This window comes from Camarhynchus parvulus, chromosome 1 (assembly GCF_901933205.1).
Source record: "Camarhynchus parvulus chromosome 1, STF_HiC, whole genome shotgun sequence".
NCBI classification, from domain to species: Eukaryota; Metazoa; Chordata; class Aves; order Passeriformes; family Thraupidae; genus Camarhynchus; species Camarhynchus parvulus.
In genome coordinates, this window is record NC_044571.1 from 80,644,241 (window position 1) to 80,671,921 (window position 27,681).

Below are 27,681 nucleotides of genomic sequence, written 5' to 3' on the forward strand. Positions count from 1 at the left end.
AGACAGAAGCTTGTACAGTCAGTCTTGCATGTAAACAGTGTTTGTTCTTAGTTACCTGCTTAGACATAGATGTCACAAGCAAAAGATGACAGAAGCAAAGACAAATAGGAAATTGTGATGCATGGTGAAATGCAAGGAAAAAGGGTATTTTTCTTTGGGAAGGTGGGAAATTAGACAAGAACTCTCCTGTCTGGTTTGATACATGAGTTGTGCTCAAGAGATAAGTATATTCAAGAGTTTGATTGAATCATGATTTGTATCTCTAATTCCGCTTTCTTAAAAGGTCATAATAGACAATTATACCTCTTCACAGTTCAAATATAAGTTATGTCCCTTTTAGTTCCAGGTCTGACTGGAGTCATTATGGTGTTAGTATTATTCCTAATGTGTACAGCTTCCACATATGCCATCAGGTAAGATGTAATATGATTGTTATGCTAAAAAATGCCATTTCTGTAATCATATTCTCCTACTGACTAGAGTGTTAAAAATACCAGTTTTCTTGTCTGTTTTTTTTTTCCCTAGCTTGCAGTAAAGTTAGCACAGTGAATTTTGTATGAAAACAATTACAAGACCTGATTGAATTACCTTCTGAAAAAAGTACTATTTAATGAGTGTGCAGAGTTAAAAATGTGGACCTTTAAAAATTTAAATAGTTCTTTTATTCCTGGCTGTAGGGGAGGCAGTAAACTCAGCAAATGGGAAGTTCTGTGCAGTGCATAAATTAAGTCCAGTGGAAGAAAAATAAGATGTTATTGTTATCTTAATTATTTTCACCAATTAATTGTCACAATAAAATGTACCAAAAAAAAACCCAAAAAACCCCAAAAAACCAAACCCCAAAAAGCCCCCAAACCAAACCAAAATAAAAACCCCAAAACCCCAAACTACCAGCAATCAAGCAAACTGACACAAAACTATGCTACTGAAGTTGAACATTGCTTTTAAGAGCTCTGCTTCTGGTTGTCATATATATTCCTTTTAATGTGAATTATAATATACCAAGCAGCAATGCAGTATTGGCTCAGAGCAGCTGCTGGGTTTTTTAGGGGTCTGGTCCTCTGGTGGATTGACATTCTGTACCAGTGTTAATGAGCACATATGATACTACCTGTGAGTGACTGATACCTGGGGAGGTCTAGCCCAATGTTGTAGTCTTTTTAAGACTTGGATTCTGCAATTGAACCTGTAAAAATAACCCCTTCATTTTTACAGAGGTTGAATTCCCTATGTAAGTGTATCACCTCAGTTCAGTAAACATGGAAGGATGTATTAATTATGCATCTTCAAACATTAATGGTGCTCCACTGATGTGAGTTAGATATGTGGTTATGAACTTTGTTGAACTAATCTGTCTTTCCTGAGTAGCTGTGTTACCTGGCAGTGTTATCCTGTGATTTGAGAAAGTAGTTCAGCAAATGCTTGTGCATTTTCAGTAGACAAGGCTTCTTGCAAGGCTGAGACTTTTGTGACTTCCTACTGAAGTGCAGGATTAGGCTGCTGCACATTACATGGTCCACACAGATGGCTCTGCTTGCAAAAGAAAGACAGTTTTGGGAAGATGGAAAAATAAAACTACTACTTTATTCTGCAACATTGAGCCAGAACAAAGTCCTATCTTCTTCAAGGCGAAATTAAATTAGAAAAACATCATGTATGAGTGATTGGGAAACTTAGAAAAATATATGTAGTTGTAGATATTCTTGGAAATAATTTTGGGGGTCATGCAGCATCTTCTGATGTTACATGCTTTTTAGTTCCTTCCACAGTTACTGTAAGTGCAAATATTTTCTCAGCTTTCTGCCGTCTGGCCAGCAGAATCAAAGCCCCAAAAGAGATAATCTGTATCTCCTGTTACCCTAGCAATAATTCTTACTTGGAAATTTTATCCTGGCTTCTCCCTCAGGCATAGAGCTCAAGCTTGTCTTTATTGTAGTGTTTTCTCCTAAGGAAACAAGTTGCTGCATGCATATCTATGTCCCTTTTCAAATCTCTTTCCCTGTGGATTCTCATGTGCCTTATGATGGCTGAGCATACAGGACAGTTTTAGGAAAGTTAATTGTAAATGTTCACTGTCTATCAGAAACTGAGCTTTTAAAAAAGTATTTCAGAGGCTGTTATAGTCTTGGATTTCAGCCCTAATCTGCTCTTGCACACTGGCCTGCTTAGTGATTTCTTCCTTTGTATGTTCTTCCTGAAATTGTTCTGTGTATGAGTATGCCTCTATTTTCCTGCCTTTTCAGTAAACTGTGAAAATAAGTATTAGAAGGACTGAATTAGCTGCTAATATTTTAAGAGGATAAAGTGATTATTAGTTGAAAAATTTTCTAAATTTTTTGCAATGTTATAGCTTAGAATTAGACCAACATTTTTTGTTCAGTAGTTGTTTTCAGTAGGGTTATGAAGTTATCAGAAAACACAATAAATCCTCTCAATAAATGTTGACATTTCTGACAACTTTAAAATTAATGATATTTACTATTTGGAAGTTAGGTATTTAAAATAACATTAAAAAATAAGATGCTGTAGTGCCATCTGTTTTTGTAACCAAATATTCTAGTCTTCAATTTCATCTTCAAAACTACTGCATATATCTTCCTTTTCAAAACTGTCTGTAACAGGATTAAAAATATTTTTCTAGAACCGTGCTGCTTAGTGTGTCCCTTTAAAGCATGATAAATTTCTAGTACATTTCTCAGTAACCTAACTCTTTCAGGTCTTCATCTGCAAAATTCTAAAGTAGGTTAACCAAAATTAAATATTCAACTTACCTCAAATTTTCAGGACTTTGCATTCCTTAGAAATGTATCCGTTCTGTGAATAATGTCTATTTTAAGCCCTGAGAAAGTAAAAAAAGTAAATATTCTGAAGAGCTGTAAAAATTCATGTGTATCAATAGGAAGATTATTGACTAGATTAGAATACTAATGCATGTATCTGTAGTTTAAGGATACAAGTAAGAAATACGTAATTATTACAGTGTTGGAAAATACGCTTCATGTGAGAGGTTCAAGGATTTACATACCCCTATAATTTAAGGAGGTGAAGTTCAGAGGGCCTGGTCACATTTAGGGCAACTTGATCCATGTGAGGAACCAGGATTTTATAGTAGAGATATCTGTAGGAGTGCTAAAAGAAGAATAAAATGATCAATGACCTGGAAGCTCACATTTAGATGTATTCAGGAAAGAAGTGTACAGTAATTTTAATCAATAGCAATAATTAGCTGTTGAAAGCAACATGTCAGAAGCAGTCCAGGGATTGACTTTTCATCACTGAAATTTTGAAAAATTGGTACATTCTGAAAAAGATACTAAAGAGCCAATAGAACATTCAGTGTGCAGCTTTTGGTATTATAGCATGGAACCAAATTAAACCAGAGCTCCAAGACCTGTCCTTGTCCCATCTTATGTAATGGGGGATTAACCTAGATCATCTTTAAGGTCCCATTCTAGGATTCTATCACCTGTTTTGAGGCAGCGGATATGTTTTACCCTCTTTGTGCTTCCCAATTTCTCTTCCACTCTGCACACCACTGTTCTTTTTTTTCTCTTACTGATGATTACTCCCACAACTCCTCACAGATACTGATGACTGACTGCATGAAAATGCCTCCCAGGGTGTGAGGACTTGGAAAAGGCTTGAGCAGCTTCAAGGAGGAAAAAGTGTTAACAAAGTACTGAATGGGGGAAGAATGGCAGGGTGGAGGGGGGATTTCCGAGCCCCTTGCTGTATTCATTCCTTTGCTTCCTTTTTTTCCTCCTTTGCTTCCTTCCTTGTTATTTTGCTGCCTTGGATTTTATTTTGGTAGCCCTTGGATTGTCCAAGTTATTTTTCCTCTCTTGAGAAAGAAAACAAACAAGTTCTGTAACAACAGAACCAAATGCAGTATGTTTCAGTTGTATTGAAGGAAGAGCAGTTAGCTGGTTGTGTAGAAAACCATAGGAGGGAAAAAGCTCTGGAAAAAAAGAAGTTAGCTGTGTCAGAGGAATAGCTTCTCTAAACCATATTGTCAGAGCTGAAGATATTTTTTATTTAATAATTGTTTCAGTTTATGAATGGGGGTAGGTTCTTTGGTTTTAGGAGGGTCTCTCCTGCCATGCTGTGTTGTGTGAGAGGTGTGTTTATGTGCTGTGAAGTAGTGTATTTTCTTAGCCATTTGGTTGTTTGTTGGTAACTATTTTACTCAAAAAAACCCCAAACAAGCTTAACAGAAAACAGTTCCAGATGGGTGTTTGCTTTGGTCTGGGTTGTTTTTATATTGCCTAACAAATTACTGATAAAAGGAAGTCACCTTCACCTCTCCTGATCTCACAGTGATAATGTTCTTCTTGTTCCTCCCAAGACCATCAGTCCTGGAGCAGTAATGTATGTGGCTTCCTGCCCTGAAAATTCTCCTACCATGCTCTTGTTGTCTCCTTGCTGTGGGTCCTATTCTTCCTGTATCTCCTTCCATTCCACACCATCACGAGGTTTTTACCCTTCCCACTGCCCTTCTGTTGCTGTCCATGCTACCTGTTTGTGTGCTGCAGCCTTAGTGACACGTTAAACTGTATTGGGGCAGGGAGAAAGTAAGGTGACACTCACTGTAAGGAGGTTGAGTTCTGAGACTGGAGGTGGAAGAACTATTCCAGCTGTAAGGATCTCATGGGGACTAACTAGGACCTGTGAAAGCACTCAAGTCTCCCTGTTTCAGAAGAGTTCTCCATCTGGCTCTGTACTTCTACACCCTTACCTCTCCTTCTCAGCTTGTTACTTCTGTGCCAGTCACTTGTTCTTCTCAACACTTAATTGTGTGCAAGTACAGTGTGCCTGTAGGAAAACATTCTGGGCTTTGACTATTTTGCATAACTGTGCAGTGTATAATGATGTCCTGTGTGCGCAGGTCTGCTTTTAATTATCAGTGATTCCATCTGAGTTGAAACAGCATTGAACCATGGTTTATTCTTTCCAGGGTTTCAAACTATGACATCTTCTGGTATACACACAACCTTTTCTTTGTCTTCTATATGCTGCTGATGCTGCATGTTTCTGGGTAAGTAAATGGAAAATACTCTTCCTTTTCCTGAAGAACAACCAGAAAGAGCAGTTTCCTTGATTGCTGCCTTTCCTGAGCTTGCTTGAGCGCAGTGGGCCAACTTTGGGACAAGATGTTGTCCTCTGGTGTGTGTTTAAATAAAGATCAGGTTGTAGCTTGGAGATTTGTGTGTGCTACAGCCAACTAGCACAAACTTCTTCACTTTCAAGATTATTCCTTTTCCATTCAGTGTCTAGTGAGAAATCAAGAAAACATAGTTTCTTTTTCTGCCCTCTCTTACCTGTTTGCTGAGACAAGAATATGAAGCAAGGTTGCTCATCCCTTGCGTTTTCCTTTCTGCCGTCATTTTTGACTCCAAAGGAGAGGGAAGGAATGTCATCTCCCTAATTACCTCTTTCTCTTTGCTTACAAAACTTCCTAGTTTTTCTTCTTTTCACAAACATCAGACCAGTGTTTATGTGCCGTGAAGCTGATTGTCAGATCTGTATCAGGCACAAACAAACTGGGCTCTGTTGCAAGGTAAAGCATCTTCCAGAAGTTACGACATATGTCTGCGTGGGTTGGGGGTTGGACTAAGTGACCTTTAAAGGTTCCTTCCAACTCAAACTATTCTATGATTATGTGAAAATCTGTTCCATTAACATCTCTGAGGTTTTCTTTGTGGATTTAGATGCAGATTGTAGAGAAGGGAAGGTGTATTTGAATGAGGTTTATTTCTTCATGTCATCAAATATCTACTGAAACACAGGGTGCTTGAGTGTGTGACAGTAAGCCCTTCTGCTTAAAGTAAACTTGGAAAGGCAATTAGGCCTAGCAAGATCATTATAGGAATAAGTTGTTGAATAAAATGTGCTGTTAAAGAAATCATGAGTTCAAAGCAATTGAAACTTCTAGACACAGTTCCAGTTCTCTGAGTTTGTTGGGTTTTTTTGAGTTATTGTTTGTGTAATGGGGTTGTTTGGGTTTTTTGGTTTTGTTGGTTTTTTGTTGTGTTTTTTTTTTTTTCCAATGGCATAGTGCTTGTTTATGGCTAGGGAAAATGGATCTAACCTGTTCTCCCCATCCGAGGCCAGGATGAATTTTTTTGAAATTATTCTTGACAGGTGTTTGTCAAATTCTTTAAAACATCTGGCGACTGAGATCCTGTAACCTCCCTAGGCAGTCTGTTCCAGTGATTGCCTTAGGGGTATTTTTCATGTCCAGTTTAATTAATCTCCTTCGTGGTGTTATCCTTTGCCCATTGTTTTCCTAACCATGTTCCATTTACCAAGTTTGCAAACCAAGGCTGCAGTAATACAGTAAGTATTGAACAGGCATATTTCTGGTACACAGCCTCCTTAGTACTAAATTACAAAGGTATTCAGTGCAAATCTGAAAGAAATGACTGTCAGAAGTGGGAGAGGAATGAGTCATAGAGAGTGGGAGTCGGTTCAACTTTAAGATGCCTAAATGTAGGTCTCTACATGTTTTCTCAGTGTCTTTCCCATTATGGTCTAATGAGTTCTGATAAATACAGCCAATGGAGCCTGAAGGATGCTTCATGTAATTTGCTGTTTCAGAGATCTACATTCAGGTGAGCTGGACTGATTCCTGGCTCCATTAGTGATATTGATAAGATCAATAGGATGTGGCCAAAAGTTGCATGAGGGGTTATTTAGATTTGACATTAGGAAAAATTTCTTCACAAAAAGGGTTGTCAGGCACTGGAACAAGCTGTCCAGGGAAGAAATAAAGTCACCATCCCTGGGGGTATTTAAGAGATACGTAGATGTGGTGCTTAGGGACAGGCTTAGTCATGAATACGGTAGTGCTGGGTTAATGGTTGGACTTTAAGATTCTAGAGGTCTTTTCCAACTTCTTTTGAAAATAGAGGAAGCTTAGATATCCATGCTTAGGTGCCTAAATTACTCCTGTGTGGGATGTCTTAGAGATTTGCAAATGCATAGCCGCTTACTGTACAGAGCAAGGCTTTTCCCATGGCTGAACTGCACAGGCAGGTTCACTGAGGTTTTACCTCTTAGGAGTAAAGTATTTCCACAGTATTGCTGGATTCTTGTTTTGTTTCAAACTGTTGCAGGTATGTTCTTACAGTATCCTTCAGGCAGCCAAACCCTTCTCAGCAATATATAAAGTGATGTGATTAATCTGTCATATGTTTGCTCAGTGCAGAACTCAACCTTTCTGGGCACTGATCTTGGGTGTGTAAGACTTACTTTTCCTTGGCAGCCTCAGGATTGGGTGTTATTGAGCTGCTGTTAACAGGCAGCTTTGTGATCCCTGTCTGCCTCTCAGTTAGCATGTTTATAATAGGTTAAATAAACTAGAGATCACTGTAGGGGATGCTCACGTTTGCAGCTACTCTCAAGGCAATCCTCTTTGGGGGTGTGCTGAGAAGAGAGAAGCTGTGGGAGTTGCTGGCAGGCATGCACACAAGGTTCACTGGAAAAATACTGCACAGGCTTTGACTTCCAGCTAAATCCACGATGCACCATAATATTTATGGAGCAGGGAACTAGCATAATGCTGGGGGTATCTGTCACTTTGCCAATATGTGGTGACCAGCAGTGATACCAGATGCAAGTGATGGGCATGATTGAGCAATAAATGCAGGCAGAAGCATGGGTGTAGGTGCAAGGACACTTCCCAAATGATTCTCCCAGGGTCAGATGGAATTTAGCAGTGAGCAGGCTTAACTTCCAAGCTGACATGGTTCACTAGACCATGTAGGAAGCTTGTTACTAGCTGTCAGGAATGCATTTTTGTAGGGAAGATTGCCAGTCGCCTGTCAGAGCCCATTTAGGTTGGGAATATTGTAGATGTCCTAGTTCTCTTTCTTCTGAGTTAAACTCTGTTGCTGCTGCTGCTGTGTGTATATTGAGGAGAAGAGGGGGGAGCACCTGTCCTTATGTTTGATTGTATGCCTTGAGCTGAGCCTTCATAACAAGGCTTAGCACTCAGAGAGCATTGTCTCAGTATGCCTCATTTCCCATCCAGCACCATCCTCTACAGGTGTCATTTAGCTTTTTTTTTTTTAATATATTCTTGTGGTTTTACTGTAATCAAATCTAGATTTGGACACAAGTAGTACTTCTGAGGGATTTTATTACAACTATTATCTGTTCTTCCTTGTTTTCAGTGATTTGTTCATGTGCTGGCGGAGTGTCTGAGGTTCCCAATTCTTTCTTCAGGGTTTTTAACTGCAACTTCAAAGTTCTCACTTCATTTTACTGTAAATTTAACTTAGCTTGAGAAAAACTAAAATAAGAATGGACCTCATAAAATAATTTGCAAGGAATGTTCCTTGGCTACCATGCAGGACTTTCTTTTTTCCTTCTATTTGTATGCAAACATGATAAACACCAAGTAGTGGGAACATTCCTGCAGTTTATGATTTGGCAACTTAAGCTACTTCTGCTACAAGTCTGCCTTAAAAACAGGGCTTGCTGACTGTAGGGAGGATGAGTGAAAACAGCCTGTGTGTGATTGAATTGGAAATGCGATTATTTAATTTTTTTTTTCAAGGCCCCCACAATATTTTCTCCATTTCAAGCAGTATTAAGCTTGAGGCTGTTCAGTGGGGGAGTGCCAAGTGAGCTGGAAAAGTTAAACCTTGACTCAAGTGACAGAAGGCTCTATTGTTGCAAAGTTTCAACCTCATTGAAAGTCCTAAACGCAAACAGAATAAAATTTCTAACAGAAGATGAGGCTTGTGACTGCTTTCTGAAGTGCTCTCTGAATGAAGATAAGTTGTTTGTTATTTTCTGTTACTTCAGAGTCTTTACTATTTTTATTTTCCTGTAGGGGAGTGCTCAAGTACCAGACCAACTTAGAGGAACACCCTCCTGGTTGCTTTAATCCTAACAAAACACTCCGACAGAATCTGACTGTGCCAAAGGCTTTTGAAGAGCTGTTTCCAGACTATACTACTGAGCCTTTCCCAGAGGACCCACTAGTACCAGAACCCTTTGTACAAAATAGATTTATGAGAGTTTGTTCCGAGGAACCCAAGTTCCAGTCGCACTTCCCAGAGGTCTGTATGATCCGACATTTCAGGTATTAAAAGCCATGCCAAGCCTTTCAGTCAGCCATAACCACTAATTATTGCTTTTCCAGACCAGATGTTTTAATACTGGAAAATATTATTAAAACCTTTTGAGGCATTCAAAGATTTGGTGGGGAGAAAACAATCTGTATTTAACCCTGAAGTACATTACAATGTGGTGCATGGAATAGGGCGGGTGGAAAAATGTCAAGAGATTGGCTGTAATGTTCTTTTCTGAACAACACCGTAAGGGATGTATTGATCCTGCTAAAAATGTGATTTTACAGCATAGCATTTCAGAGCAAACATTTATATAACATTTTGTAAGGTCCTTTTGTAAGCATTGTGTGGCAGTGGTTAATTGAAATAATCAAGCTCCATTTGTTCTCTTTTTTACCATGCGGATGCAACTCCTAATACTCATTTCTGGGTTGCAGTTGGTTGTGGCTTGGCTTTTATAGTCTGTTATTTGCAGACAAGCTTGTTTTATATGTGGCATGGATAAATAAGTATGATGAGAGTGGGGACAGAAAGCCTTTTCTTCTTTCAGTTTTCCATTTTCCTTTTGTTTCTTTATGTTTTGTGGCAGCAGCTTTTTCTTTATAGAATTTTTTTTTCTTTTCTTTTGAGAAAAGATGAGCTGGGTTGTATTGGCAAGTAGCCTGAGGAAGCTTGCAAATATGGAGTTCATGAGTCCAAGGCCCATAACAGACCCCACAGGAGTTTCTCTTTGTTATCATTGTTGTTTTCTGTGGAACATGTGTCCCCCTTACTAGCTGCACTGGGAACCCATTTTTCTATGGAGTATGTAATCCTAATGAGAAGCAGTTAATTCTACATTGAATTCCTCCAACAAAGCTCTTTGGATTGGTATTTTGTTGTGGTAATACTCCCGAATTATAAGCACCAGTGTATATCTGGCTTCATATGACCCGCAGGGCAGCAAGGAGTCTTCTTAGGGGCTTAAGATGCCTGCTTTGGAGCCATTAAGGGAAAAGGAATCATGGAAAGAAATGGCCACTCAGTGTTCTCCTGACAGCTTTGAAACATTATTTAGGACTTTTTTGGATTTGGAAATATCGTGATACCAAGTTGAAAAAAACCCCAAAACTGTGAGCTACTGAAACTTGTAAGGCTTTTTTTTGAAAATAAATGGTCTGCTAGCTGCAAGAGATGTTGATGCATAATGTCAGAAATTGGGAAGGGAGGGAAGATGGATGAGGGTTGAGGGGCACTTCAGTGCCACAGCTTGAATGACTGAGCAGATGTGGAATTAGTAGATAAGTCTGCCATAAGCTATTGGTAATTGACTCTTAGGATGGGGATTAGCTGAGCAGCTGCAAATGTCTCCATCTGGAGCATTCACCCAGGACTCCCCATATAATCAGTGCAGAGAAATGGGTATTTCCAGGGCATTTTCTGTCTAGCATACACATCTTCCATGGGAGCAAATGGATTGTGATTCAGAACTGCCCATTCTCTGTTGTCTGTGATTTTATGCTAGTTTAATATCAACAGAATTTCTATAGCACAAGAATGAAGTTTTCTTAGGTTTTTACTTGAATCTGAGATGACTATAAGAAGCTAATAGTTAAATAATACTGGAAGTCAGACAGCATTTTTCCAGAAATGTTAGCCAATTGTATAGTACTCTGGTCTGTGTAGGTACTGTTGCTTTCATTGCTGAAACCAGCTGCAATCTAACTACATCAAACCAGAATAACATAGTAGCAAATGAAGTCATTAGCGTTTTTTTCCTGATGAGTTTTATGGTTGAAATTGCTGGTGCTTGTGGGTGATGCTGCTGGTTAGACTGATTAAGGCTTCAGAACATTTTTGGGTTTCTGCACGTAAAGAGAGGCGTGGATGTTAGATGTGAAGTGAGATCCTGAAAACACTCATGTAGTTGTGAAAATAGAAGACAGAAAGCTAAAAGTCTATGAGATAATATATTTTTGTTCTCCCTTAGACCTGGTTCTGGATTTCCGGACCGCTGTGCCTGTACTGTGTGGAGCGGCTGTACCGCTACATCCGCAGCAACAAGCCAGTCACAATCACCTCAGTGATAAGCCACCCCTCCAACGTCCTTGAAGTCAGGATGGTGAAAGATGACTTTGAAGCAAGGCCTGGTCAGGTGAGTTAATGTGGCCCTAAAAAACCACTTTGCTTTCATGTAACATTACCTGTAGGGGTGCCTATTGCTTTGTAAGTGCTAGCCCATTGCTGAATGTTTTGAATGTATCCTTTCTACCATTTTATTTCAGTATGTTATTCTCCACTGTCCGAGAGTGTCTGCCCTGGAAAGCCATCCATTCACTCTTACAATGGTAAGAAATAGTGTTCTTTTCTGTACTTTCTCTTTTATTTATAGTTGGTAAGCAAATGGTCTTTGTTTCTCTCAAGGTGACAATTCTCTCCAGCAGAGCTCATGTTTCATTTATGAGGGTACCAGTGAATATGAAATGGCATGATTATTATGTGTGACAGTATTCAATGCGTACTTAATTTTCTCCACTGTTGAGAAAAAGGTAATGGGAACTTTTTTCAGTCTTCCGTAAGTGAAAACCAGTAATAAATAAATCCATTAAAAAATCCATAAATAAATCAATAAAATCCATGTGATTTTGGAAATTCTTTTATAAAAGAAATTTCAGCCATATTTCTAGACCTTAATACAGAAGTGGCACAAATTGTAATGAACTTTTGCCACCTCTCTTTTTCAATGAGAGCACATTTCTGTGACTGCCTTTTTCAAAGTTAGAAAAAATCAAGCTAAAGAAAAAAGTGTCTAAAATTGTCTTCTGCTTTTTTTTATATATTAAGAGGTGTATTGATGACTTGAGGTGATATACCAGTCAGGTGATACAATGTTAGGATTTCTACTTAAGTTGGTCTAGAATGGGAACTGAAACCTGTAGAGACAGACTGGAATAACATACAGTTGGGTTCTCTGGGAGTACATAGTGCATTTTCTGCTAAAATATCACTGTACTGGCTGGCTATATTGTTACAAAAGCAGAGCATGAGGTTGAATATTAGTGGCAGCCTTTTTCTTCTAATGGGAGTAAATGCTTTTGGATTGCCTGAATTGGACATTCTTCTTCAAGAAGACTGTGGAGATAAATGTTCATGTGTGATTGCTTTCTTTGGACTGATAACTGATACTTTATTCCTACTGAGTTATAGTGAGTGCTGTGGAGCAATTGAGATGTTTTTATGCCAGCTGATATGCTGAGGGCACAGTCAAGTCCACTTCTTTGGGTTTGTGGGGTGTTTTATTTTGGGTTTTTAATTTACTTTATCTATGCTGAGCTAGGATTCACAGGGGAACTGACACTAAATTACTTCCAAAATCAATTTTGTGCTGTAAATCTAGGAATGAATCTCACTTAAGGGAAGCTGCCTCTGCATAGCTTGGTGAAGCATTCATTGCACTTTTGCAAAGTTTTCATGGGTATTCACTTTACCAGTACAAACCAAAGAAATGTGTTATGTGTTATTTATAACACATTATTTATATTTAATGTGTTAATGGGAGTAGTACTTTTAAGACTGTCCTCTGTATAGTGCACAAAGATAAATTGATATGGAATGCTGAAAAATTACATGCATATATGAATTTATGCAGAATGGTTTAGTCAGAACTTATTTACATTTTCTTATTACATTAGTAATTGGACCATACATTTCAAGAACTATTTTAAGTCTTGGGTAGCTCTTTCCACTCCTTTTGCCCTAGTATAGCTATAAAGCTGCTCTGTACCAGTGGGCATATCTTATTTAAACATTAATCTTAAAACATCATGTTCCTAATTTCTTGCTGTCCATCTCAGTCAAAATTAATATGATGGTAATAATTTGATCATTATTAGTAAATGCACAGTTTGGAAACTGGAACTCTTATTATAAAGATTTAATTTTCTTGTATTAGGACACTGCTAAAACAATGGATTTTGTGGTTTTAATTTTTAGAAATAATGCCATCAAAAATATTTGGCCTGGTTCAGATGAGAGTTTTTGTCAGAGAAGAAACTGCTGACACAGACCTACTGGGTGAGGTCATAAGATGAAGTTGAATTGGATGTCAGATTTCTTGCATGAATTGAGAATTTCATCCAGTATTTAAAATGGCAGAGTATGACAATACATTTTATGTAAAATTATTTTTGCAGATGAACTTCTAGAGCCAGGAACTGTGGAAAATCTCTTGTTGTGAATTTGAGTCTTAGCAAACATAAATAAGTGATAATGTGCAGTATATTTTCAATATGTAATTGTAGTTGATAAATTCCAGTATGTGTAAGTTTTACAGCCACGTATTAAATACCTAACATTAAAATTAGCAATTTCCACTTATGCACAATGAATTGTATTTTAGGTAAGTAATACTGGACCAGGCAATTTCTGTTCATGCTCAATGTTTTCTACTTTTAAGTGTGGTAATATCCTTCCGCATAACGGCATATCCTTCAAGATCACATATATATTCTATTACAAAATATGAAGTTATCACTGAGTTGATACACAAGTGTATTTTGCTACAACATTAACACTACTGGAGAAAGGCTGTCATTGGGTTAATGACTTTTACAGCATAATGAGAATTCTAAGTGTCTAGATCTATGACAATCTTTTTACTCAGCTTAAGCCAGGGACACATTTCCACGTGTCCTTCTAGGTCAGAGAATATGGTGTGGGCTGATGTCCTGCCTAGAAAGCTTTTTTGTTGTTTAATATGATGCTAGGTATAAGACAGTGCTTGTAGAATGTGTAGGCAAAAGCTTGACTCAGTCGTTTTAGAGAATTACTCTAAATTGTCTAAATCAGTCATTTTTCCACTCCCGTCTGACTTACTTGTCCAAGCAAGCTGGAACACTACTGCTGCTTCTTTTATGGAATGATCATAATCCCTGGGTTATTTTTCTAGGTTGGTGATGGGGTGAGTGGCTTAGATCCACAGTAAGAAATTCATGAAAGGTCAGTGTGGCTTCAGGTACTGGAAATGCTCTGCAGCAATGATTTCAGCAATGACTGCAGCAGAGCTGTGGGGGAGAACTGCAGTCTTCTTCCTGGCACTGTTGTCCTGCTTAGAGTCATAGAATACTTTGGTTGGAAGGGACCTCTAAAGACGACCTGGTCCAGACCCCCTGCAGTAAGCAGGGGCATCTTCAACTAGATCAGGTTGCTCAGAACCCCATCCAACTCAGGGATGTTGAATATTTCCTGGAATAGGGCATCTGCCAGCTCTCTGGTCAACCTGTTCCAGTGTGTCACCATCCTCGTTGTAGAACATTTCTTCCTTATCTCTAGTCTAAATCTACCCTCTTTCAGTTTAAAATTATTACCCTATGTCCTGTTTCAACAGATCATACTAAAAAGTCTTGTCTCCAGGCCCTATGTGATGTTCTGTTCACACTGGTTTAATATCTCACTTTGCCTAGAGCATGCTTAAAAGAGAAGAAATGACCATTGCAGGCATTGTACTCCTAAGTGTAGGTAATAACCTTAAGTGGAAAGGAAGGGATGAGTCAGCATGAAGGCGTCGTGGACATATTTTACTAGTCCCTTCCCTTTTTGAGGTTGTGTAATATTTACAGTTTAGCTCAATTTCTTACATAACACCAGGGTGGAGGAACACACAGGGAGGCTGTGTAAAGGCACTGAACTCACTCCCATTCCACTCTGGCAAATCTCCCATGTGTTTTGCTCAGAGCCACAGGGAGCTCTGAATTGTAACCAAGTGAGCATAAAGAGTCTTTATTCTTCTTGCCCCCTGCCTTTAGGTACTTTACATTGATAAGGTCCCCTTGAGCCTTCTCTTCTCCAGAAGTAAGAGCTGAACAGTCACAGCTCTCTCAAACTTTGTGGGAGATGTGTTCTAGTCCCATCATTATCTTCATGGCCTTTGTCTGGACTCTCTTGCAGTATGTTCTTGTCTTTCTTGTAGTGAAGTACCCAGCACTGGACACAGGTCTCGAAGTGTGGCTGAATAAAGGAGGATCACCTATCTCAACCCTCTGGTAGTGTCATTTATACATTCTGAAATTTAGACACTTAAAAGCACCAGTTTTCTCTCATGAGCAGTGTGATTTCCATTTCTGAAGTGTATTTCTACTGCTTTTTGTTCACTAGTGACTTTGTAGTCTCTAGTGCGACTCCTTGTCTTTGGGAAGTCTGGGAAAGGCATTGAAGAGCTGGCCCAACATTTGGGATTCCTGCAAGTGACCTGCTGGACAGTTCTAGGTAGTGCATAGTTGGCCATTCATTTCATAGTGTCTTCATTGCTCCATTTTTCTGATTTAATTTCCACAAAAAAGCTTTCTTTTTATCATTTTTATGATGCTTTTTTCACTGATTTTTTTACACAACTGTACATATCTGTTACTGTGCTGTGCAAGACAGTGTGAGTCACATTCTCAGTCCTATACACCCTGATGTCCAATTTAATTATTTTGGGTAGGGTATTATTGCATCTTAGAATTGAATTTGAGCAGAACACAGTCAGTTCCAAGATATTTTCATCTCTAGTGTCTAGAATTACGTTCTGTATATAATTACTTTAGTTGAGTGTTTGTAAAATGGACAAATTATTGTTGTGTATTTTCCCCTTGATGAACTCTTTTAAAGAGATTTGTCTTTCAGATCAAGTGCAAGATATGGTCTGGAGATCAGACCATCCAGAGAAAGCATGCTCTGCTTCCTGAGACTGACATTTCTTTACCCTTTTTGGAGGAAAGTGTGGAACTTGTCTGCTGTGGAATGCAATTTAAATGTAATTATCTAAATCAATCTTTAGAGACCTTGAAGTGTTTTTTTCTCTTTTTTTTTTTACGTTTTGGAGAGTGTTCATTTCCTTCAATAGCATTCTGGTTGCTCTTTGTTTTAACCTGTAGGAAGAAGTAGAGACTAAGGCTTGCAGTTTACAGTGGCATTGGTTTTTTTTCCATCTCCATCATACATTTTCTCCCTGATGTTTAGTTTCCTCTCTTTCTAGACACTTGACTGTGTTACTGGTGATTTGCAGCAGCATGAATCCATGACTGCATGCTTCCTTTTTTTTTTTTGCTAATGAATGGCATCAGAAGCAGAGTCCTATTTAGAATCTAAGTTAGTGTCTTAAGTCACTTTTTCTATCGTGTTTCTGGAATTTCTTGCATTAGCAAGCAGTGATTAGTAGTAAGCCTCATGGAACAGCCTTGTGCTTTGCAGATTTTAAGTGCTTCAGAAGATGTTCTGAGTTCTCTAATGAGGTCTCTGCTGAAACCACTACAGCACTTCAGAGTCAAAGCACAAACTCTCATAAGCTGCAGTTTAGACCGCTTGGCTATCAAAAGACCTGTGTCTACTCCCAGCAGCTCATAAAGCTTGGTGACCTTGTTATTTCAGTAGTGTTGATTTTCTTGTGCCAAAGGAAGGTAGGAAACAACTACATCACTTCATTTAGAATTTAGACTGTAACAGACCTTGAAATAAGGACCAGAATAAGACGTGAATCCTTCTAAATTTGGAGATGGCTCAGATCTGAGGTTTGGTTTGGGAAAATTCTGTTTTGCAACAAACATCCATAATTGCAGCATCAAATAATCTGTTATTCCAAAGTTTTGATAGTTTTGGCTGTCACTGGCAGCTCTCATGCCCCTGCTTCTTCCTTGGAGCTAAAGTCCAAATATCCTGAAGCTTCCTTTGTTACCTTTTTTTTCTTCAGTTGACATATACATGTATCTAAGGATACTCCTGTTGTTATTTATGCATAGGTACTTTGCATAAACACTTTTCCTGTGAAAAGTGAGCTTTTCCTGTGTCTATATAAGACATTCTCTGCATATCCACTGATTAGTATCTTCATGAGATAGACTTAAAAGAGACAGGTGGCTCAGAAATGGCACATAAAAAGCAAAAAATCAAAACAAGCTAAACCAAAGATCCCAGCCTTGAGACTCCAGGGCTTTATGAAATATGTGCTTTATTAATAAGGTAGGAGATTGCTTCTTCAGACCCTCGAAAGAGTTTTGGCTCTTCATTCAGTGTCTAGATCCCAGTTCTGGTAACAGCTAAGCAGTGATCAACTACTGGCGACAAGAGGTTTGAAACATTCTTTGAAACTAGAAATTTTGTTCCGTGTCAGAGTGTGCTCTGACCTCCCCTACTTCAATGCTGCATTTAATCCGCCTTTAAATCCCATTGAAGTAACTGAAAACTGGAAGAGTCTGGTAATAAAAAGCCCCAAGAAGTTCTGCCCTTTTTCTGGTTCTCCATATTTTTCAGCAGATGGTTAATTTGAAGTAGATCACATCAGGAGGATTTGTAGTGCAACATCTTCCTTCCTTTCCTTCCACATACATACAGTTCTGTATGAGTAAGAAAACTCCAGAGGGAGGATGGTATGTGTGCATTTTTTAACAAGTCAAAACTGAGTTTTTAGGAGAGGATAACTTTACACATGCAGATACTCAGATCCACTCAGATCCAAATGTATATTATTAAAGAAAAATACTCACTTGATTAATATCCAGATAGTAGAAGTAATATTATCACAGGCAGAGAAAGTCTTAAATCCATTAACCATCTCAGGGTAAATAGAAGAATTACCTGGGAAGTTTCTGAATGTACATGACAATTTATATACTGTACATAAAATCTCAGAGCCATTACTTAATCATAGATTTTTTACCTTTAAGGGTTTTGTTTAGGTTTGATTTTTATTTTTTTTTTTGGTAGATTGAGTTTTCCTTGTTGCCTCTACATCTCTGTTAAAGTCCATTTGTATCTGGATTTAGATATGATGGGATTACAAGGTGGTGGCCCTGATCTGTACATTTTATGTTTTTAGGCCTGATTCCTTGTCAGAAAAATCTCAGCAAATTTTACACTCAGTATAAACAGCATCAGAAGTAGCACATTTGCTTTTGTAAAATAAAACCAGTGTTTTGTAAACCCAGAATTGTCTTTATCTCTGGACAATCCAGGGTTCATTTAAAATTAGTGAAGATCTTAACAGTCTAGCAGTGAAGTTTTAGCTCTAAGCTTCTTTAAGCCAGAAATTTTGTACTGCATAAGGAGATGATGGAGAAACATGTGCCCTGCACTGTAAACTTAAGAAATAAACTATCCACAACAGGAAAAGCCTAGGGGCCAAATTCTGAAATACTTCATAAAAAAATGGAAAAATTGTTGGAACGTTGCCTGAGTAAAAAGTACGTAAGGACATCAAGAGCTAAGTTCATACTGTCAGATAAATACAATAAAAACAAAATCTAGCATGATGACATTCTAATAAGATTTGTTAAATATCTTGTGCAAATAGTTATGAAACTTGTCTTTATGAGATGATTTGCAGAGTGTTTAGGGAAATTGTGAAGTATCTTGCTGGCGAGCTGAAGAAATCCCTAGAGCTTGTCTGCTCTTCATAGAAGTAGAATATCTAGCAGCTGTTTGATGAAGAATTTAAGTAAAACAAAAATAGAAAAGATTAATATTGCAGATGTCTTTAGTATTTCCTTAGACTTGTTTGTTTGGTTTGGGGATTAATAGTTGTGGGGTCTGTATAAAAACCCTATGTAAACCCTGACTTTTATTTAAACTTTCAAATCTGACTCTTTTGGTGAGAAGGGAACACAGAAATTGTTACACTCAAGTTCACTAAAGCCCAAGTTCTCCTTCAGCAGATACTTTAAACAGAAGGTGGCAGATCCCTCTAATCAGCTGGGTTTGGGTTTTTTTGATTCAATGAAAGTAAACTTACGATACGTAATAAGCATGTACTGACTTCAGCAGAGAAATGTGTTTTCTCCCATCAGAGATAGTGCTTTTAGTTTGGCTGCTCAGTCAGGTTAGAGCAAGGCCTAGGAACTGCCGGGGAATATCAAAATAAAACAAACAAAAATGACCAATGACCCTCCCTTAAACAAACAAACAACAAAAACAAAACCTTAGCACAAGCTTTAAGCATGAATACAGTTAACATGTGGACAAAATATTAGAGGAAATTGAGTGCCTTGCCTCTTGCTGTCCTAAAATTAAGACCATCTGGCTGGTGGGGCTCTCTGCTTCAGCCTGGCAAAATACACTGTGTGCTGGTAGTGGAGTTCAGAGGGACACAGCAGCTCCTCAAATGGTCATGATCTGACTGGAAAACCTGTTGATCCTTGGTTGTTCTTTCCATGAGTGTCTCACACCACTGAAAGCCAGTTATCATGAGCCTGGAGGTGGCCCATTGTTTTGCTTGGGGATGACTGGGGCTTCTTGTGCTGTTGAGTTTCCTTGTTCTATGTTTGTTAGCTCCGTGCATTGTTACTTGGCAATGTGTCCGTGTACCCTTGGAGGACTTGGAGAAGCAGCCATGGGCAGAAGCATTCTTCTTCGGCTTTTTGTTCCTTCAGGGACAAAGGCTTGCATCCTGAGCATCTTGAAATGTTGTGATTTGGTTTTTTTTCCCCTAAGCCAGCAACTTGAGATGCATAAATTATATAGGCTGAATACTGCTAGAATTGAAATACTTTTATTTTCTCTCTTATAGAGAGTTGGACTTGATGATCCCTATGGGTTCCTTCCAGCTTGAGCATTCTATGAGTCTGTGATGTATAGCATGTCTGCTGGGGTGAAAGGGTAGTCAGCAAGTTTTTTGCCTTGGTTATGCTGCAGAGGAAAAGAAATGCTGATTAGTATATAAAAGTGTACCTTTGTAGTGAGTGCATCCATAGCAACAATAGAGTAGCAGTTGCACTGGTACAGACCTGCTAGAAAACAAATGAAGAAATTTCATATTATATATTCAAAATTTTATTTTATGCCATATTGTGGGTATTTTACAAGTATTGGTCTATTTACAATCCTAAGACAACACTGCATTAAAAACTTGCATTTTCTTGTAATGCAAGAGTAAAATCAAGGAACAAGTAGATTTCATAGATGGGAATCTCATAGACTGAGACCTAAAGAAAACGAAGATAATTTCTAACGCTGAGAGTAATTTAACAACTAAGATTGCAGGGAGTGAATTACTAAATGCTGAGCTACAGACTCATGGGAATTAGTGGGTGTGGGTTTGTGGTTTGTGTTACAGAGGGAGTTAGACCCCAGATGACCAGAATGATCCTTCTTGGAGCTGCAGCTGCCCAGTGATGCATCCTGCAGTTTGTTATGGTGTGTTTTTTTCACTAGCTTGACTGCAGGTGTCTGAGGTTGTACAGCAAGGAGGATATGGCAATGGAAAGTGAAAAATATTTGAGATATGTTGCTGCAGCTGCTTTCTGGGCTGCTTGCTGGGAGTTGGCTCTACCATGGCAGGGCTCTGGCTGAAGCCATGGGTATTTGAGGCATGGTGGTCTTGCCTTGGTCATCCTGGCACCCCTGATACTTAAACCATGTTCCATGGTTAGGATTTCCTCACATTCAAGATGTTATGATGTCTGCCAGTTCAGTTAGGATAGCTGTAAGGCCAAGTCTCTAACAGGAAAAGCTTTTAACCAAAATCCAATCTGTAAACTAACATGATGCAGAAATAAGTAGAGACATTTTAAAAAATCTCCAAGTGCTTGAGGAAGAGATGTGTTTAAAAGAATACCTCCACGTAGTAACTTTTTTTTTTCCTCTGAAATTTACTTCATACAGGATTAATTAGTTAAAGCCCAGTGTCACAGAGTTCACCTCTTATGAGTCAGACTGAAGTCTAGCTACTATTTCTTGGCTACCTTTGTATAGCATTCCTGTGTTTGTCATCACTCCTCTCCATATTCTAATGTCAGAATGAATCATTTTAGAAATGTTTGTATCAGTTCTGTATGAAACCAGACAAGCTGCAGCTTACTGAGCTTCCAAGGTTTATATTTCCTTGTCAGTTGGCAAAGTTGAAAACTTTTTATTTCTTTTTTTCTTTTTTTTATTTTTTCCCTTTTACAGAAGGAAAAATACATTGCTTGTGTTTAGTTCTTTTTTTTTCTCCTCACTTCTGCCTCTTTTCAAAACCTGCCAACTCTCTAATGTGTTTCTCTTGGTCTGGGTAAGGGTTCATTGAGTCTGCAGCAAGGATGGACTGATAATCAGGGTTTGCAGTGCAGCTGGTTCACCCTGGCAGGCAGGAGCATGGAAACAGGGTCTCTGCACTGTTTGCAGTCCCTGCCAGGATATCTGCAAATCCATATTAGGATCATATCATAGGTTTTTACTCAAAGTGAAAGACTTCTTTGAAGGAGTTTCCTTTTATGTAAACAAATCCCACAACAAGATTTCTAATTCCCCAATCAGACACTTCGTTCTTCCAGCTCTAGCACAGATCTTCTTTGTAATTTTGGTCACTGTTCAGGCCAGCTACTGCGGTGCCAAATGCAGAGGTGATGTTTACTGTGGTGCAGTTTACTTGAGAGCAGTATCTCCACTGGAACTTGTAAGGAGCTTTATTTGCAGAGCCACTGGGGGTTTGTAACTTGGGCGTCCCTTTCATCTCCTTTCTTCTGATAACAGATATTCCTTGGTGTTATCCTGGTGCATGCATTAGCATTTCTGTGATAGTCAGTAATTAGAACTTAGCACCTCTCTAAAGAGGCTTCACAGTTCTCATGGTAGAGGTGCACAGAAGAACTGGAAACATTCAGGAATTAACTTTCTATTTTCTTGCTAGTTTGCTGTTGTCTCACCCCATTACCTGCACCCTAACGCCTAAAAAGACTGTTTTAAAATACTGAATCCACATCTGCATGTCCTTTGAACATTTCAGTGACTCCACCACTTCCTCAGACAGCCTGTTCCCATACTTGACCACTGTTTTGGGGAAGAAATTTTTCCTAATACCCCATCTAAATCTCTCCTGGGGCAACCTGGAGCTGTTATACAGTGGGTGTAAGTAGAACTGCTATGATCTAGCAGTAATTAGTTTGCTCGCTTTACATTCATATAAAAGCAAAGTAGAGGACAACAGAGAACTGTGATCACAATATAAAATTGTTAAATAAAATGTATTTCAAATATGTGTCAATGTAGTAGTGTATTATAAATTAGTTAAATTCTCCAGTTTATCTTGGCATACAGATAGATAGTAGAGCTTAGGTTACTGGTGAATGTAATTAATTTAGTGGTTTATAAGAATAAAGTTCTCCAGGGATTGTTGTACAATCCTTGTGTGATAACTTGCATTTGTATTCCAAGTTAGCTTGAAGAAAAAAAGGAAAAAAATATGGAAAGTTGGTCTTTTTTTAATCAAGATGTAGAACAACCTGTATTTTCTAAATTTTGTCTATATATAAAATCCTGTAATTTTGTTGAATGTGAAAATATAGGCATTTAAATTGAGGAAGGAATTCCATCTTAATGCTAAGAACACAGTTTGGTTTCTCTAAGGGTGTAAAATTGCACAGGTGTATTAAATGTAACAGAATTTCTTTGCCTTCCAGTTGTTTTTCAAGAAGGGCCAAATGCTGGAAGATAACCTGATGAATGTAGACATTCACACCTGTAAAATCTTTCACTTTTTAAAGGTATAGATGACCTGAGGTTAGAATAAGATGAACATTACTTCATGTTATTACAGTATCTGCAAGAGTTAATTTGTGTATCATAGCATTTTAATCAAATGAGTGCAGCAAGCAAGTTCAAAATGTGAAGAGTTACTGAAAAGCATTTCTGACCTTTAGTTTAATATTGTCTACTCTCCCTTCTCATTACAGGCTATTCAAGTTAATGGTTTCCCTTTTTGGAAAACAAGGTTGATTTAAGGAAAAGGACCTAAGATAAAGTTTTTTTAATTTATTTTAAGATTGACTAATCTTTATATTTTTCCACTGGACAGTGTACTGGACAATAAAGGAAGAGTAGGGAGCTTCAACATAGTACAGTGGATTGTTTCTTAGAGTTCCTAGGTTAAAAGCTGCAGGGGGAAATCAAAATGTTATTTGCCAAAACAGTTTCAAACTAATTTTAATTGGTTTTGTTCACAGCTTCAGAGAGGGCATGATGCGTTTCTGAGGCCGCTTTGGCACACCTTCATTTAGCCATGGCAATAACCCCAGGTACTAGTACGTGATGGGAATTGTCTGGCTGGAAAGGAGCTCAGCGCAGAGTGGCCAGGGGTCGTGGTGAACACCAAGCTGACCGTGAACCCACAATGTGCCCTTGTAGCAGAGAAAGCCAAGAGCTTCCTGAGCTGTATTAGGCAGATGGACAGAGGTGACCCTTCTCCCATCAGTGATATATCTGGAGCTCTGTGCCCAGTTCTGGACTTCCCAGCACAAGACAGACATGGATGCATTGAAGCACAAAGAGTCATGAGGATGAGTAAGGGACTGGAGGTTCTCTGGGTATGAGGAGAGGCTGAGAAAGGTGAACTGAGTGACAAGAGAAGAAAATAGAATTAGTCTCCTCAGAGGCACCCAGTGACAGGACAACACAAACTGATATACAGGAGGTTTCATCTGGACCTAAGAGAAACCCCTCTTTGTCTCTGAGGGTGGCACAGGTTGCCTGGACTATGGAGTCTCCATCCTTGGAGACTTTCAAAGCACAATAGGATGCTCTCCTGGGCCACCTGCTCTTGCAGACCCTGCTCTCACAAGGGGATTGAAGTAGCCAATCTGCACAGGTGTATTCCAACCTCAGCTATTGTACAATTCTGTAATTTCATGAAGGTTAAATATATAAGAGAATGTTTTCATTGCACTTCAGTACACATTGCCAGTGGTCTGTTAATAAATAATATGGAAAAATCTACCCACTTTCATGATTAAACTTCTGAAGAACTGTCTTTGAATATTTTTAAGCTGTTGGAATGTATTCTTCAACAGTTTGGAAAAAGCCACTGTTTAGAGTCTTAATTGTGTTTACAGAGATGAAATAGGTAAAATAAGTGTTCTGTGCAGTAAAAATATGTAAATACAAATTTCAGAGTTAAAATTATGGGCATGTAGGAAAGTCTGAAAGTCAGAAGAGACCTGTGGAGATCATCTGGTTTGACCTTCTGGTGCAAGAGCTGTGGATGAGGTTATTCAGTGTCGCATGAAGCAGAACTAGCAGGAGAAATTGTACCATTTCCCTGGCTGCCTGTTCCATGATGCAGAACACTTTTCTTATATCCAAATGAAATTTCCTCTGAAACAACTTGTACTCCTGGTCTGGTGTCTTGTTGTCATGCATGGTTCTGAAGAGAGAGAGCACCTTCATCTTCTCTTTAGCTGTTTTCTTAGTTATTGGTAGACAGACATCTCCCCAAGGATTTTCTTCTATGGGTTACCCAAGCACATTCCCTTACTGACTCCTCTTTGAATGTCAGGTTATCCAGTCCTCTCACTGCTTTGGTGGTCCTTTGCTGGAACACCTACATTCTTTCTCTCTTTTAAACTGGAGGAAATTCACTCCATGTAGCCCAGATAGGCATGTTTCTTCTGGTAAGATTTCTCAGCACAAGGAGATTTTTCGAGAACTCTATGAGGATGTCTCATAGCTACTTATGAGTATCAAAATAGGTTTCCTAAAGTCTAAAGAGAAATAAATCTCACTTTTATTGGATAATTCTTCAGGGTAGTGCAGAAAAGAGTTAGTCATAAGGGTGATGTAAAGTATAATAGATTTGAACCTATTCTGGCAGGAGATAAGGGGTATTCTGCCATTAACTTTGTGGAAGTAGGGAACAACAATTTTGTAGAAGATGTGCTGAGCTGGGACTGTGCATAGTTGGACTAAGAAAATCAGCCCACCTCCTATGAAACACAGAGAGCCCTGGGGCAGCCCAGAGTAAAAAACCCTACAGAAGCCTCCAGAACAGACCTTTTTGCTGCCAGTATACACCTTCCCACCTAAGAGACTACTTGCTTGCTTTTAAATGGAGAACTAGCCTTGATATTTTTGTTGAAAGATGCTGCAATGAGACATAGCAAATACTAGCCTCATTGTGTGTTTGTCTGCATCCCTCCCTTGATGCTGTTTTTCTTTGGAGACTAAGACATGCTAAAATAATTGGGGCTCTGGGTTTCTGTACCTCATTTTTTAGGAAAACTTGGAATATAATAAGGAGTTACATAAAAGTCTATCTAGTAATCAGTCATTGTAAAAGGAGTGCTCTTCCCCCTCAGGAAAACGGAGTGATGATCTGTGACTTTGTATTCCCTGTTTAGTTTTTCCAAGATGTAGATAATGCTAACCTTTTACCTGTTTCTGCTGCTAAATACAGAACTGACAGGAATGGATTCTCAGCTCTGGGGTCTGTGGCTTCACAGTACACAGAAAATATTATCTTGGGAACACTGATGGCAAAGGTCCAGAACAGAGCCAGGAAATATCTTTATAAGCATGGTGCATGAGTATTTGGTGCAAGGATTCTCTTCCTGCCCCTTCTTATTTATAGTATGGATGTGTTCTTTGAATTTTAGCCCTCCCCTTAAAACTGCTGTTTGTCCTTAGTAGTAGGAAAAAAAAAGGGACAGAACATCATCTGTTGGGTATTGGTTTCATGATAGAGCTTGGATTGATCATTTACAGGTTCTAAGAAAGGCATCAAAACTCAGGAATAATATCTCTTATCAAAAAGAAATCGATGGTGTTGGTTTGTAGAAGGAAAGTGAAGAATCTTTTCTTGATGTTGCTTGTCCTGTTTATGTGTGCATCATTTGATGTACCTGCAAAAGCTGTCCAAACAGTGCATTTGAAGTGTCCCTCTAGCAAGGAATGAAAGTAAGGGGGGGTCCTTAGCCCTTGACTGGAGGTTTTCAAATAACATGGTGTGGATAAGATTTTTAGTGATAACATTCCTGTGTTGATAGTCACAATCAATGGCCTTGAAGTGAGGGCACATGTGTGGAGTGAGAGAATGGTGGCTGCAATGTGATTTTTATGACATGCTATGGAATCTCGTGCTTTTCCTTTGCAAACTGTAAGGTCTTGTGAATTGCTTACAGTTTCCATTTCGAAGAAAGCATCAGTTGTATGAGAATGGTCAGCTTGAAAACGTGGACCTTGACATTCAAGAATCAAATGTCTCTTAAATGCCTTAAGAATGATGGGGCAGTTCCTGATTTTGAATGATGTGTCAATAGTAGAGGAATACTTCCATTCTATTGTGGGTATCCTTGCTGAGTACTGCTTAGTGAAGTGTCTGTTCCAAATCACATCAGCAAGCAAGCATCCAGACTCCTCTGTGACCAGAAGAAAGGGTTAAGTTTGAAGGATACTCGGCATTCTTGGCTTCCTCAGCTATGCTGATGATAGACTTGCTTCTTTAAGGGTACAGCTGCTGGTGTGGCTGTTTGGGAATGACCTATTAACACCAGGTTCTGTCTTAACAACTGTACTTTGAATGCATTTTTTTTTCTGTTTCTCAGAAGTGGTGCTTAATATATTTAATATTTTTAGTGCCCTACAGATACCAAAGCAACGTTTGGGGTCCACCTAAAAGTAGTAGGAGACTGGACAGGTATGTAGAAAACCAATTCCTTTTCAGAGACAAATGCCTTTACTTGAACTGTTCTCACTTTCTGGCTTCTGCATAATTGTTCCTTGACTGTGGTGCATTCTCACTAGTGATTATTCATGCTTGTTTTCCCAAAGTTTTTTTTATTACATTCTTGATGCAATCCCTGCTTTATTCAGATGTACTGTTTCTTCAAATAACATGTTTTTTCCACTACTAACTGATCTTCTGATCGCACTGTAATAATTTTCAGTGTTCCTCCATTTCTGCCTCTCTCTTGTTTTTGGGTAGCCTGCTACCCCTGTGCAGTGTAGTGCCTCTGTACATAGTAGTGTCTGCAGAAATGCTGAAATGTGCAGCTCCCAGATAAGTGGATTTTCGTTCCAGCAGTTTGGATGGCAGCCAGGTTAATTAACGCCTGTGGTACACTGAGATTACAGGTTTGCTTTCATGTTCTTCCATGCTCTTCCATTGCTCTCTGAATGTCCTCCAGACCAGGGGTGTAAGCCAGGATTCCCTGCAGAGGAGTAGGGCAATTTGGTGTTCTCTGTGGCAGTTGTATACTCAAGTGATAGTTGTCCTTATTCCGTAGTGTCTGACTTTGTTCTTGCTCAGCATAGCATCTCCTTGTAAGGAAGACAGGTACACAGCAGGGTCTGGTTCTTTTCTTATGAAGAAATGTTCTCCGTGTTGATTTGTATCAGCTTGTGTGTTTGTGGAATTGAGTCAAATGAGCTTGTCACCCCAAAAGGGATTAGACCAATGCAGAGATAATAAGTCTGTGCATATTTGTTGAACTTTCTAGTCTGGCTGCATACTTGCCTCTGCAAGACTTCAACAGGCAAAGGCTGGGAGGGCAATGCCATATGCACATGTGTTCAATAATCCCCCTGATTTTCTCTCCTTGCTTGAAGTGTTGGCCAGGCAGGGGCAGATTAGCCTCTGGTCTGCCTCAGAATGATAGCTCTTTTGCTGGTAAGCATCGTTCCTACATGGGAGGTGACAGTAGGCTATTTGAAAAAGTGGGATTTAGAAGTACCAGCTAAATGATTTTTCCGAAATAAGTGGCATCTTTACAGTTTTCTGATTACCTCTGTGGTGTGAATTGCTCTCTTTAACAATGATGTATTATTCTCCCAAGTCTCTCATCTTCTGTAGTCTCCACTGAAAGGAAGATCTGCCTAGGTTGGACTGTGTGATATTCAGGACACT

At 38.9% G+C, this 27,681-nt stretch overlaps 1 protein-coding gene across 3 annotated transcripts in view; it reads left to right on the forward strand.

Annotated features, from left to right (window-relative positions):
* NOX4 (NADPH oxidase 4) overlaps positions 1 to 27,681 on the forward strand; it is a 109,923-nt gene that overhangs the window by 16,142 nt on the left and 66,100 nt on the right. For all 3 annotated transcript variants that reach the window (XM_030951939.1, XM_030951856.1, XM_030952026.1), the window contains 6 exons: positions 341 to 413; positions 4,955 to 5,035; positions 8,840 to 9,068; positions 11,050 to 11,214; positions 11,345 to 11,407; positions 26,412 to 26,472. In XM_030951939.1, the coding sequence (XP_030807799.1) occupies positions 341 to 413; positions 4,955 to 5,035; positions 8,840 to 9,068; positions 11,050 to 11,214; positions 11,345 to 11,407; positions 26,412 to 26,472 (672 nt within the window). The remainder of the gene's footprint in view (positions 1 to 340; positions 414 to 4,954; positions 5,036 to 8,839; positions 9,069 to 11,049; positions 11,215 to 11,344; positions 11,408 to 26,411; positions 26,473 to 27,681) is intronic.